We start from the raw sequence: 13,375 nt of genomic DNA on the forward strand, positions 1-13,375 counted from the left end.
TAATTGCTGGTTAAGAGGCAGATTTAAACTAAAATTTCATCTACAAAGCTTTAGAGTATAGCTTTAGCTAAAACCCAGTTACACCAAGAAAAAACCAGAAACAACAAAAAAAATGAGAATCTGAGAGAGAACAAAGAAGCATTTATACTGATGGAGGCAGACAACCGACACGGTGCAGGTGGTGTGAACAGCAAACCAGGACCAGGTGGGAGGAAAAGAGCAGAATGTAAGACTAACTGCAGCAAGCCCGAGAACACACACATAACACACACACACACACAAATATGAGTGTAGATAATGAAACATAAGCAATAACCTTAAGTCAATGTGATTTTAACAAAACCACACACAAAATCACAAACACCATGGCAGTTTTCTCTCACTGTGTGTGTCCAAATTAGTTCAGCAGCAAAAGCTCATTAGGGTAATTCTATCTTGTTTTTCCATGTCAACTGCTTAAAGTTTATATCTTGCAGTACTTGATTAAATGTGTGTATTGAGATTCAAGTCTCCCCCTCACACGAACTGTAAAGGATCAGAGTTATCATTACTTTAACCAAGACATAAAGTCACCTGCAAACTTCTGAGGTGAAAATATCAACTTAAACATTCCTCATAAAATAAATAAGTCGACATTTCCGCTTCAGATACGCCTTTTTTCCCCTCAACAGTCAGTTTTCCAGGCTGAAGAGTTAAATTGTAGCACAGCAAAGATTTATGGCAGCTCTCAAAACTGCTAAATGCAGTAAAGTTGTACAATGCACTTAAAAAGTGAATTTCAATCCTACATTTGGTATGAGAAATCAATTGAGCAATGTTTGTGTGAATGCAAAAAGCCTGAAAGGAAGTAACTTTCATCTTGCAGTGATGTATTTAAATAAAATCACATTTAGTTTTTTTTTTTTTTTATATAGATATAAATCCATTTCCTATGTAATAGTAAAACATAGAGAAGAATTCAACATGCAAATATCTAGACAAAATTTGCATCACAGTTAGTCTTTCCCTCCTACACAGAAGTTTTCATTGATGAGTCTATTCATAATGGCCGAGCTACCAGATAAATCCTGTAAGCTGAACTGCATTCACTGCTGTGGATAATCCACAATAAACTATATGTTTTTAATTTGCCACAGGATACTTCAGAGACCGCAGACGCCATCCCACATATCATCCAGAAACTCATCTCAAATGGGCTGATAGAAATTACTCGTGGATCTTGTTTGTATTATGAAAATGAAGTGACTCATAACTCTCAAATGGCCAATAATTATTTCCATCTCCTTTTGTGGATGTTTAATCCCTTTTTCTTCAGCTATCATTGCAAATATAATGTGGTCTATTATTGTCAGTATTCGAACCTCATCTAATAGCGCTCTCCCCATTTTCCAGCCAACAGTGTAGGTTTTATAATGCCTATAAACTTAATTACCTTGTTTTGGCTGCTGTCATCTTCATATTATGGGATGTAATTTTTAAACCAAAGGATCCTGACAGGTGCTCACTGGGTTTCTACCTAATTTGTAAAGAAGCGCAGATATAAAACTCTGTGAGACTTTAGGGTTATATCACAGATAAAAGGTAATCAAAACACTGCAACTTCCCTAAACTTTTTGTGAGACCCTGCATGAGAGTGTTTGGATCACAAACATATCTAAAAAAAATATATATATAAAACGCCTAATGAATGTCACACAACTCCTTTTAAAAATGACAAAGTGTGTGAACGCTCTTGGTATTTTGGGGATAGAAACACAAATCTGAGGATGTGTGATGTCAGCACTGACATAATCCCTTCTGGGTGAAAAATATTATTTTAATACTCCAAGCTTTTATTGCTAAAAGGGAGCTCTTGATAATAAGAACATATTCACACAAACAACATATAACTCAATAAAAGTAACAACATATTATTCTAAGAACAGACATGACAGTCTAATACATGTATATACATACATCAATAAAAAAATATAAAAAAAATAAATGTGTCCAAAAGTAAACACAAAAGAAATTGTGGAAATATTCCTCTGATAAAAAAAAAAAACATTTACAGAATCTAATCTCATATTTAGATCCTGTAAAGTTTTTAAGCTCGACGAGTTCCTGTCGTTTCCAGAGTTCAGTTGGCAAAATCTGGTCAACCTTTAAAAACACAAGTGGAATCAGTGGATCTTTAGGTCCAATTAGCTTTGCATTTCAGAGGAATGTTCATCCGACATGGAAAATAGTTCAATGAATATGATTGGGTAAAAGGCATCGCCTGGTCTGTTGGAGCTAAAGGAAGACCACTGCAGCACTTTATTTACTTGCGATACCCACAATTGGAAAATCTGAGTAAAAAAAGAAAAAAAACTGTGGAATAAATTGTTCATATGCCTCGTGAAATTATGTCTAACACATCTATTGGTACTTCGGCTGTTAATAATTTGGACAGTTTATTCATAATTTTCAGGTTTGCTATGAACTCTGACAAGGCTGCAAGAGCCTTTGAAAGAGAAGCAAGCTCAGCGAATTATAAATCCTCCACTGTAACAAACACTAGGTCTGAAGGACTTTTTGATATATCTGTGCCATATCTCTGACAAAAATATATTTCCAAGTCTGGTTTTATGAAACAGCCTGTTCTGATGGAGACAGTGGCTTAGCTTCGATGAGGAGATAAATACCTAAATGTATGAAGAATGAGAACTGCAGCAAAGTGGGAACTCACTCTTGATTGTAGTTTTCTCAGAAAAAAAAACATAAGACCTCGTCTAGCCTTATTTGTTACAGCTCTTAATTGTTGCCTTAGCCTTACATATTAATAAATCTTATAAGGTATTACATAAATTTGCCTTACCTGAATGGCATGTTGTTTTGTTTCCCCTGTTTTAAAGATTAGCTGTGAGAAAGGGGTTTCTGTGTGACATCCTTGTCACCCCTCAGAGTAAAAAAAAAAAGCCTCATGAATTACTAACACTTACACTCTGAGCAACCTTAACCACTACCTGAATTACAAAAAAAAAGCAATAACAGAAGAAATATACAAGGTGGGTAAATACATTTTTGCAGGACTGTTTGTGGACCTTGCTGCATTATTACCACCTGAATGTATTAAGTTGAAGTCCTTTGTTGTCTCCTCCAAGCAACAACATCCAAACTATATTTATTTCTTAGTCACTCACTGACTTACCAGCCTTCATAGAAGGACATTTTGTCAAAGCACCAATGTCTGACTTTATTTAAAGGAGTTCAAACATATTATAACCCATCTGCATCAGCAGCGCCTGAAGCTTCAGCCGAGTTTAGCTACTATGGGACATTTGACAGAAACTCTCCAGTGCAAAGGCATATTTCTCTCAGTCACATCCCTGTCTTAGGGTAGGCAGAAATACTTAGCTGTTGACCTAAAATGACATTGTTTATCTTATCATCGTTCCCTGGAAACATCGAATAGTAATAATGATTTGAATGTTTACAAACCAAACCCTGCATGAATCCCTGAATGCTATGATGGCTCAGTAAAGAATTTTGTCTCGAGGAAAACAAGTATAATGCATAACTGTGTGATGTTGAGCAAGCTGCTTTGAATTCAGGTACCTTCAGCCAGAACAGCATGTGGTCTTCACACAAGCCAGATGTCTAAAATGGATTGATGTGCAGCTGCTGAAGTTGTGCTAAAAAAAATATATATATGTATGTATATATTTTTTTTTTCATAATGACAAAATGCGAAACGTTTGGTTGAGCTCAAGAGATAAAAGAGAGTCAGTCAGGGTGAGTCCAGGAGGAAAATGTGCAATATGCATATTAAGAGGACAACTGATTAAGTGGTAATAAACATTCTGCTCTTTTAGAGGCGACGACTCGCTCCGAGCCAGAAAACCACCGGTGCTTCAGATCATTACTATACGAAGAGTCTCCTCCATGGGAGCTCTCAGTTTAGAGAGCCAAACAAAAAACCCTGATGTAAAGACTCTCTGCAACGAAGAAGCTCCTCTTCTCTTCTTTTCTCCTCTCCTTTCTCCTAATGATTAGCATTTCAAACAGTTCTTGTTTTGCGTTAGGACTTCATGCTTGTGTGCATGCCATCACAGCCTTGCAGGTGGTGGCCTGTGACCAGCGGGGTAAAAAAAAAAGAAAAAGAAAAGCTGCCTTTGTATGCGTGTGCATTTCTGTAGGGAGTGAGAGTGCTTCTTTACGGTAGTCTAAAGGGACCTGACCTCGTTAGGAAGCTAAGAGTAAGGGACAGCGCCGACTACAATTGCCACACAGTGTAATCATGAATTTCTCAGTGTTTGTGGTCTGTTGCTTTAAGCGACAGCGAGTCACGATCCACAGACTAGGTTCACTTTCTGCCAAAAAGAAAAAAAAAAACCACGAAATGTCTTTTTAAGGGTCTGCCAGCAGCTCAGGCCAAACCTTGATTGAGCGCATCACAATGTGCCCGGCATTTCAAGCAAGAAAACAAAGACTTTAACTAAAGCTCTCAGTTTGGATTTGGAAAAAAACTACATCACTTAATCTCTTGTCAAATTTAATGGATTGTTCTCTCTAGGGGATTAACACAAAACAAAACTATTCAAAGAAAAATGAAAATTAAATAATGAGTTTCTGCAGTTTTGAGCTCAGCCAGGAGATATATAATTAAGTATCTGTTTTTCCCAGCTTTGTCTGTGAGGGGTCCAATATTGCAAAAAGTTGACAGCAGCAGGTCAGGTGAGGATTGAACTCTTAGGAGAAGCTTCTGTCTTGCTACCGTGCCACCTAAAAAACAGATATAGAAGACAAAGAGTGAGTGGTTCTTTCTTTTTGTAAGGGGAAATCGATATTGGTACTTTTGGACACAAAGTAAAGCTTAGTGTGTTGGAAATTCTGACTTTTTTTTTAAAATTATTATTATTATTTTTAGTCAGACATTCACAGATTTCTACCTCCAGCTCCAAAGCTTGACATCTAAACTACAGTATGTAAACTTGAAGTCTGTCAAGAGATAAGCTAGTACAGCTGATAAACTTACCCAAAGGCTGGTAAAGCGTGTGTCGCGGATAAGACTAGCTAAAAGTGAGAAAAGCTCTCAATATTGAAGTAAAACAAAGAAAGCTGAACAGTGGTGCTTCCTGCAAAAATGCTGCACTTGTAAAGTTTGATACAGATTTTGCCACAGTGAGCTAACTCACATTTTATGCCATTTTTTTTTATTATTGCTTTGCTGAAGCATCTTCATAGATTACAGCCATAACTAGTGATTTATTGCACTTTAATCAGGGCTATAACTTACAAAACTCCTAAAGAATATCTGCTATGGTAAAACAGATCAAATAGAAATGTACAGTTTTGAGATTTTTCTGTCTAAGCTGTTCCAGGTCAAGAAGGGTTTTTATCCTAGCAAAATCAATCCTGTGCCAATCTCCTACATCAAATTCATTTTCATTTCAGGCCACATAAACTTAATTAATGTCAACATTCTGCCAGTTGTGGAAGAATGTATTAATAAAACTGCCTATTAAAAAAACTGTTAAAATGTTATAGCTTTCTTTGGGTTTGATGAATACTTCTAATAATTAAACACTATTAAACATCTTTTCATGTTGATGTACTTTTGCACGTACAAAAAAGCTCATTTGATTTGACTGATTAAAATAATATTTAAGTGCACAACTGTCATCTTGAAGGTTCTCTTTATCTGGTCTTCCAAAATCTATGGGGCCCCATAAACAGATGTGGCCCTCTGGGTTCTAGACTCTAATTCATCTGCCACTATTTCATGGTCGGTGATTCAACCCCTATTTATCTGCTATGTAGGGCCACATAAATGGCAATGCTGCTGTTTATGTGGCCCTAAATAGTAATAGTGGGCTGAATTTGGCCCACGGGCCTCGAGTTTGACACATGTCCTACATAAAAGAGTTTCTGTCTTGGTACCAACTCTGTCTTTGTCCAGAGAAAAGGACAAGTTTTAAAGCTAAGGGCTGGTCTGGGAAGCCAAACTACCGATAACCAAGTTGTTTCTTTTTACACATGCAGGACAATGCGTTCTACATAGCTGCTTTCACAGTCGCTGTTCTCGGCCGAATCTATGAATGACCGTGAATGAACTTGGAAAGAATTCACAACACTTTGCTTTTTTCATATTTTGCTACGTTACAACCACCAGTGCTTAAACTGGTGCTGTGTGAGCACTGCGGATCAAACCAGTGCTGGTCTGGGTGTGTCATGAAGCAACAAGGCACTCTAAAGCATCAAATGCAGTTTCACAAGAACATTTGAAGACTCCTGGTGGCCAGTAGGAAGAATCCATGTTTAGGTTGCTTCCCCTTTACTTTTATTTTTCAAAACAATTCGGGGGCTGTGTACGTAGTATATTTACAAGCTTTGATAAAATCTCAATTTACTGCACTGCGTTGATTAAAGTAAGAAGTATCCATTACAAAGAGAGCAGGGACAGAGTGAAAGAGAGAATAAATTCTGCAACAGTCATGTCACCCCAGTATTATCGTCGACTTACAGCTACGGCTTACAAAAGTCTATTTTGTGGCCGATGAATCAACCCCTGTGAACTAAAGACAAGACATTTGCCTGGCCTGTTATCAGCCTATTAAATGGCCTTTACAGAGTGTTATCACTCTCATAGATATGAGCAATCGGTGCCTTCCTCCACCTCATCCCACTTTTGGCAGCCCCAGTTTTCATTCTTTTTGATCAGTGATAAACCCGTGATAAACACAAAATGAGCCAGATTACACAGGCAGGCTCCCGCAGAAGCATAAAAAACTGGACTAAAGGTCGCTGCTGGTGTTGTTGCCTCAAGCTGACTGAAGGAGCAGGCCTTTCACACAATACTTACATCTGACGATCAAAGCTTGTAGCTAATCTCAGTCCTTCTCCTTGAATTGCAACTTGTTTTACAGCATATCTAGCGAAACTGCTTCAACTTTGTGTTGGTTTATTTAGTAATGCACCAGAGGTCATTTCAGGCTACGAACTTTAAGTAAAACTAAATGCATTATTTTTGAATAAGTGTTTGACATGGACAGCCTGTGGCATTACCAGCCTGAACTCTGCTGCGGCCTTTCTAATTTCTGCTCAAAGTCAAAACCTTTCTCCCAACCTTTCACTTGTTGTCTCATTGTGGGCATTCAAACTGGATCTCTGCAAGCTTGGCATTGGTTAAATTTCCCAAATGCTTCCCTCTGTGTGGGCTGTGAAACCAGAGAAAGGATACACTGGTTTTGAACAAATGCAACTCTCGGTCAAAGGTCTTGGACCAATTACTGGAGGTAATGGTTACTTAATGGGCTTGTCATATTTGAATCAGATATGCAAGAAGATTCGGAATAAGAACGCGCAGATGTACAACATTTTAACCCCTTTATTACATTGCCACTTGCAGAGCAGAGAGAACTTGAAGGAGTAATTATTATTTGAAAGTTGAAATAGTATTTAATGTCACTGAATTAGTAACATAGCTGATAAAAACATTGAAACCTAATCACTAAAGCGTGTTGTCACACAGCTCTCCCTCAACATGAACTACGTTTGACCTGATTGTAACTCGCAGTGAACTGGTGGGCCTGATGTGAAAGTAAAAGTATGATTACAACCAGGCACTTTCTGGGCACATGTTGGGAAGGTCTCTGCTTGGCCCGCCTCTGCATGAGCTTACCGTGGTGTCACTCGTTCACTAATCCAAGAAATCTATAAAATATAAGATGAGCAGTGTTTACAAAACCACCAGCTGAAGATTTGTTGAAAATGACTCGAAATATGTCCTTAATGATTTGAAAACTCGGTTTCCCTTTCATGTCATCCAGGTATGGTAGATCAAAATGACTTATGGGACCAAATTGTTCTCATCAATTAGTTTCTTTCATTATGCTGTAGAATGCGAGTTTGCTTCAATTTTTTATGCTTTGACTTATGAGTTCTGTTTTTATTTTTCTAAAACTAAAGATCATCTTACATCCCCTCACAAAGAAGTCATCCCCCTTCCTACAGCAAAAAGAAAAAAAAAATGTACCTGAATCCTATTCTGTTTTATCCTTGATTAAATATTACCGTGTTGTGGCTGCAGTGAAGCCATTGATCCTTTTCGGCATGCTTCCATTGCTTACCTGCCCCACTTTCACTGTAAAATATTTCCCCCTCGCTATGAATTATGTATAAAAAGCAGTTCAACAAAAAGGCAACTTCAGAGACAGCTCGTTTCTAAAAGCGGTGGGGTTTTCCTTTGGCCGTCAGATTTAATTACATGGGTTTTAGTGTGCAGAATTAGTTCACAGCTTATTTCCTGTTTGTCCTCTTGGCCCCATCATTCACCAGATTATGGAATTAGGTTTTCCGAGCGCACTGAGGATGGCGAGAGCAAGAGGTTTGATACAGCCAATGGGAGCAGTTATTACACTTGATTGAGGAATCTGTCAGAATCAAAGGACAGCAGCGGAGAATAAAGTTTTAGGACGTATACAAGTCAACCAGGAAGTCCCCAAAAAAGATTAGGCTCGCCACGAAACCAGATCTGCATGCAGTGCTTTACTGTGAAGTTGCTTTGTATTGTGTAAGGCTGAGAGCTTTTCCCTTTCTTTCCGATCTGCTAATGAGATCTGTTATATGGGATGCCCACATACAGACCCCTAATGTAAATGACTGTCATCACTGACACAGTTATCTGCCTCATTGCTCTGTTTATCCTTCCAACAGTAACCTCATAAGCACACTGTATGCCCACTCAGCTGTTCTATAATTAATACTCCGAATGCCGGCTCTCCCCGTTTTATCCATTTTCATTCTTGTAAATGCGATGTATCATCTGAATGCATCATGTATACATACAATAGTTGGGCTAACTTCAATGTGACATTTGTATGAATAAATTGGTTTCTCTCTCTCTGTGCTCTCTTCTTCAGTCCCTTTTCTTCTCTTTTTTTTTTGGATGTCTGGCTTTCTTTATGGATCCTGTTCATCCATCCCCTAGACCCATCTGTAAAAGCTTGGCAGCATTCAAGGTTTCCTCCTGTTAAAAAGCAAGGTTTTTTTGTTTTCTTTTCTTTTTTTTTCCCCCCTTGCTTTTGCCTTCATGCTCGCTCCAGGGAGCTTAGGCACAGACATCTGTGTAGCGTCTTCAGACAATTTTGATTGCTATCGCTGCTATAAAAAAGAAACTTGAATAGAATGACTGTGTTGGATTGGGAACTTATTCAAGGTGTGCCTCACTTCTTGCCCACGGTCAGCTGGGATATGCCTCAGCACCCCTCCTGCAACCTTCTGAGGAATCAAGCAGGTAACGCTAACAGCTGGATGGATGGACAAATCCAACTGTGACTCAGACTAATGCCGGGCCCCTCCTCACCTTCGTGGTCTTCACTTTGTTCCCAGAGATGCATGACCAACCAGTGAGGTCAGGGAGAACTCGACACTCCTCCCCCTGCAGACACGGCTCCATTTTACACCACCATTTCTGATGCACAATGGAGGCTAGAGGAGATGGGGGGGAAGAGTGGCAAAGGGTCATTTTTTCGATTGAAGAACTTCCAAAGAAAAAAAAAAAAGACGAGTTGTTTGGGAAAAAACATCCCAATCAGATGTCATGCTCCTTTGGACTTTAAAAGCCTCGGAATCAGCGGTTTCTGGTGAATGTGACTCGACTTTGACACGCAACACTTTCCAGTCGTGGCAAAATATTTATTTTTTTGAGAGAGTTGCGAGAGGGGGTTTCTGTATTATTACCTTCAACACAAGAGGGCAGTGCCCTTGTTGTCCCGGCTACCTGTCCGGGGAAGCAAGAACACTTGACTGTTTGAGAGCGCTCTTCAATCTTATTCTTATTGCAGCAGCGATGAGCCGCAACCACTTCACATGTCCCCGTCCTCTCCTGTGATGACCCTGACCATGAAATGCAGTAAGGAAAAAAAAGAAAATCAGTTTGATTCAAGAAGGAGCACAAGACCACTGCACTCACTATCTCAACAGTGGTGTCACTAAAGGTAACCAGCAGTTCTAACCTTGATGTTTTACAATTTTTTTTATTAATAGGAATTTAAGAAAGTGGAAAACAAGCTGGAGAAAAATGCTAAGCTTTATTGATGAACTTTTTGTCCCGGTCTCTGTCTGATGAATGTGTAAACAAAAAGTCTATTATAATTGTTTAAAGCTATTGGTTTTGGTGAGCCACTCAAACATTCATCAGTGACCCTTTAAAACTCCACAGATATAGGCGGTGTCCTGGCGTTAATCAATGTTAAATTCTGGAAAAAATAAATGACTTTTTATCTCATTTTAATTACCCAGTGAGAAGGCATCTTAACAATTACTTATACCGCTTGTTGTTACTGTTTTTAGAGCAACAGCACCACCTAGTGGAATGAGAAGTATCACCAATCCAAATCATGACCTGATACGTGTCCGACCACCAGAAATCAGAGGGAAAGTAACAGTACTGTTGTGTATCTTCACTCAAGTATCTTAAGTTACCCCATACATTATCCAAACAAGAGTATAAAAGTACTTGAAACTATACGTCAAGTACAAACTACTTGATGAAAATAATGTAGTGAAACTTGCAAAAATGTTATGTACAAATTCTGTTTTTTAGATAATGACACTTTTTGGAATATATGAGTAACACATAATAGCAAAATAGCAAATTGAAGAAGAACAAACATTTCCAAGTATATATTTTTTTTTTACAACATCGATCTTATTTATACAGTCAAATTCAAAAACTTAGAATATGCCAAATGTATTGCACACTAGATATAAGCAAAATGTTTAGAAACTCAGAGACAACAAAGGACAGAACATTTATTTTCTCTACTTCACTATTCTAGTTCATTACTATCACATATTTCAAAAGTACTTCACTTGAACATTCATATTTTATGCTGTTTCGTGATGGTACTTCCCGATCTTCCTGTCACAAGTAATGTACTTTTTACTCCACTACATTATCTGACAGTTTAAGTCTCTAGATGCTCCTCAGTACATATCATATGCAAATGAAGAGTTATGTAAACCATTGCTTGATTTCTTTAAGTAATGCCTGGAAACCTTTTTCCCCATGACACAAAATCCTGTCTCTTCATTTAAAATGTGTAAACCATTATTTTATCATCTCCAGGGAATTGAAGAATTTTCCAAAAGCCCCCAGGGGGACTGAACATCTAGAGCAGAAACCACTGACTTTATAGCAACAATTTCATATACAGAGATCTATGAAAAGAAAACCTTGAAAATCTGCTTAGAGCTTCTAATTTAATAAATAGGTATGCAGTTCAGTAAATAGGAATGTGTTTAAAAAACTAATTTACATAAACAATTAAATTCTAAAAGCACGTCGTTGCGGTCTGTACAATCATGGCGAACACTGCAGGCATCTCCACCATTCATTTGCAGCTTTCAAGAAGAGGGTAACCACAAAGGGTTAACTGCAAGATAAGCGTCCTACTAATGGAGTGTTCCATAGTCTAATAATGGAAAGTTGACTGGAAGGTAAAAGTGCATTCGCTCCCATGATGGAGAAAGCCATAACCCAGCTATAACCTATATATTTTTTATTCCTCGTTTTATATATTACATATTACATATCAAGTGATATTCAAATTGTCAGATGACCTTTGCTTTAGTTTCCATAAGCTGTGTCCTGTAATTATAAAAAAATAAGTTAAATAAATGGTTTAATTTTACTGTATTTCATTCTGCTTAATGAAAATATATTTCAGTTTGGAATCAAATTACTGCAATTACTTAACTCTTCAGTGATATTTTTATAAACTGAGATGCATCTGCGAGAATTGTTAAGGATCACTAATTTCATACTTTGTAAACAAAGAAAAACAACAACTGCGCTGTGACTTATAGCATCATAAAACATGTGCGGTGGATCTAAAGATGGTTGTGCTTTAACTGAGCTCTGCTCCAATTCAGCAGGCCTTTGACCAGGAGCCCTAATGAGCCCCGCTGGGTGTGTGTAGGTCTGACCGGGCTGATGCTTACCTCTCTGTCCTCGAGAGCTTTGGTTGCCACTGGACACTTGCTGGATGCTGAGGTTTACTGTGCAGAGCAAAATGAACCCCCAGAGTAATTGTTGTGTCAGTTTGATCATCTTCATCTTACCTACACAGGAAAATGGAGATTCATGCAAAATGTGTGGAACAGGCAGTGATTTTTAAATTGCACAGGTGAGTCTAAGCGGTGCGCATTAAGCTGACTTACCAGAATGTGAAAAATTTAATTTGAAAAACAAAAAACAAAAAAAAAAAAAACAAGCCAAACGCCTGGGAGCAATATTTGGAGCAGACGAGACCCAGACCTAAAGTCTTTTCTGAGTCATATTTTCCTTTCAGCTGTGTATATCTTTGTGAATAAAGTGGTTGTCCTGATGAGTCACGCAAAAAAAAAAAAAAAAAAAAACTGGGACGCAACTTTAATCCTAAGTACCACAGAGCATCTGAACAATGATGATACAGAGTGAACACTCCATGAACAACTTACGTTTTGCATAAAAATACAGATTTTTATAGTACATCTGCTTTTTGCATTGGCAGAAAGATAAATTTGAACCAAACTAATTAGGTGCTATTACAGTGTTATTAAACCTACCTTCCTATTTAAAGACACTATGTACATTAGTGTGTGGCATACCGAGCTTCTAATAGCAATGATAATTAATGTTCTCCACTTACTTGCGCCTTGTGTCTTATTTATGTGCATGATAAGGCTTCAGAGGAGTCCCCATCAGTCTGTCTGCGTAAGAGCACCATCAGGAGAAAAACAAGGTTGTATTAAATACTAATCTCCAGTTTTGAAGCATTATCCCTCGAAGTTGGAAAAAAAATACAATAAAATCAAGTAAATAAATAATCACAGGAGTGTAGGCCTGCTGCAGAACAAAGAATGAAAAAGTCAGCTCCAGAAAAGAAAAAAAAAAAAAAAGAAGCACTCTCACAGATCCGCTCCTGTCCCAGGAGTCACACCGTAGTTACCCTTTAGACAGGAAGCAACGGGAGAGAGACGCTTGTTCACGACAGAACCAGACAAGCTTGTCAGTTCCATCCAAGAGGAAAATTAAAACTTAATCAAGACAGAAACCATCTGTCTTCCGGACAATAAGCGGCCACTTTCATTAGTGCCTTAAGAAGCTTAAGGGAAGTGTTGACATGCACACTGGATATGGAGAATGATTTTTTTTTTCTTTTTTTTTTCTCTTTAAAATATATCTATTTTAAATATATATATATATATATTTCTCCTTTAATTAGGTTACATTTTAAAGAGAGTTATAATATTCACTGAAACTATAACATAAAACCTAAGTTATTAAATCTAGGCAAGAACTAAAAGGATCAGGCTGATTCCTTGATGAAAAGCTCTAAAAATAAAGATCAACTGTTGGTGGGTG

General features: G+C 37.9%; 1 protein-coding gene across 2 annotated transcripts; it reads right to left on the reverse strand.

Annotated features, from left to right (window-relative positions):
- Nucleotides 1–997: 997 nt before the first annotated feature.
- LOC103144062 (protein FAM19A2-like) lies at nucleotides 998–13,116 on the reverse strand. Of its 2 annotated transcripts, XM_016675748.1 has the most exons (5): nucleotides 12,660–13,116; nucleotides 11,971–12,090; nucleotides 9,706–9,861; nucleotides 9,329–9,453; nucleotides 998–4,746 (listed from the first exon to the last, which is right to left on the reverse strand). In XM_016675748.1, the coding sequence occupies exons 1-5, from the start codon at nucleotides 12,685–12,687 to the stop codon at nucleotides 4,735–4,737; spliced, it is 441 nt and encodes a 146-aa protein (XP_016531234.1). In that variant the 5' UTR covers nucleotides 12,688–13,116; the 3' UTR covers nucleotides 998–4,734. The 2 variants fall into 2 exon arrangements, with proteins under 2 accessions (XP_016531234.1, XP_016531233.1); XM_016675747.1 differs by lacking the exon at nucleotides 998–4,746 and having other exon boundaries at nucleotides 4,885–9,453.
- Nucleotides 13,117–13,375: the final 259 nt, after the last annotated feature.

This window comes from Poecilia formosa, unplaced genomic scaffold, assembly GCF_000485575.1.
Source record: "Poecilia formosa unplaced genomic scaffold, Poecilia_formosa-5.1.2 Scaffold120, whole genome shotgun sequence".
NCBI lineage: Eukaryota > Metazoa > Chordata > Actinopteri > Cyprinodontiformes > Poeciliidae > Poecilia > Poecilia formosa.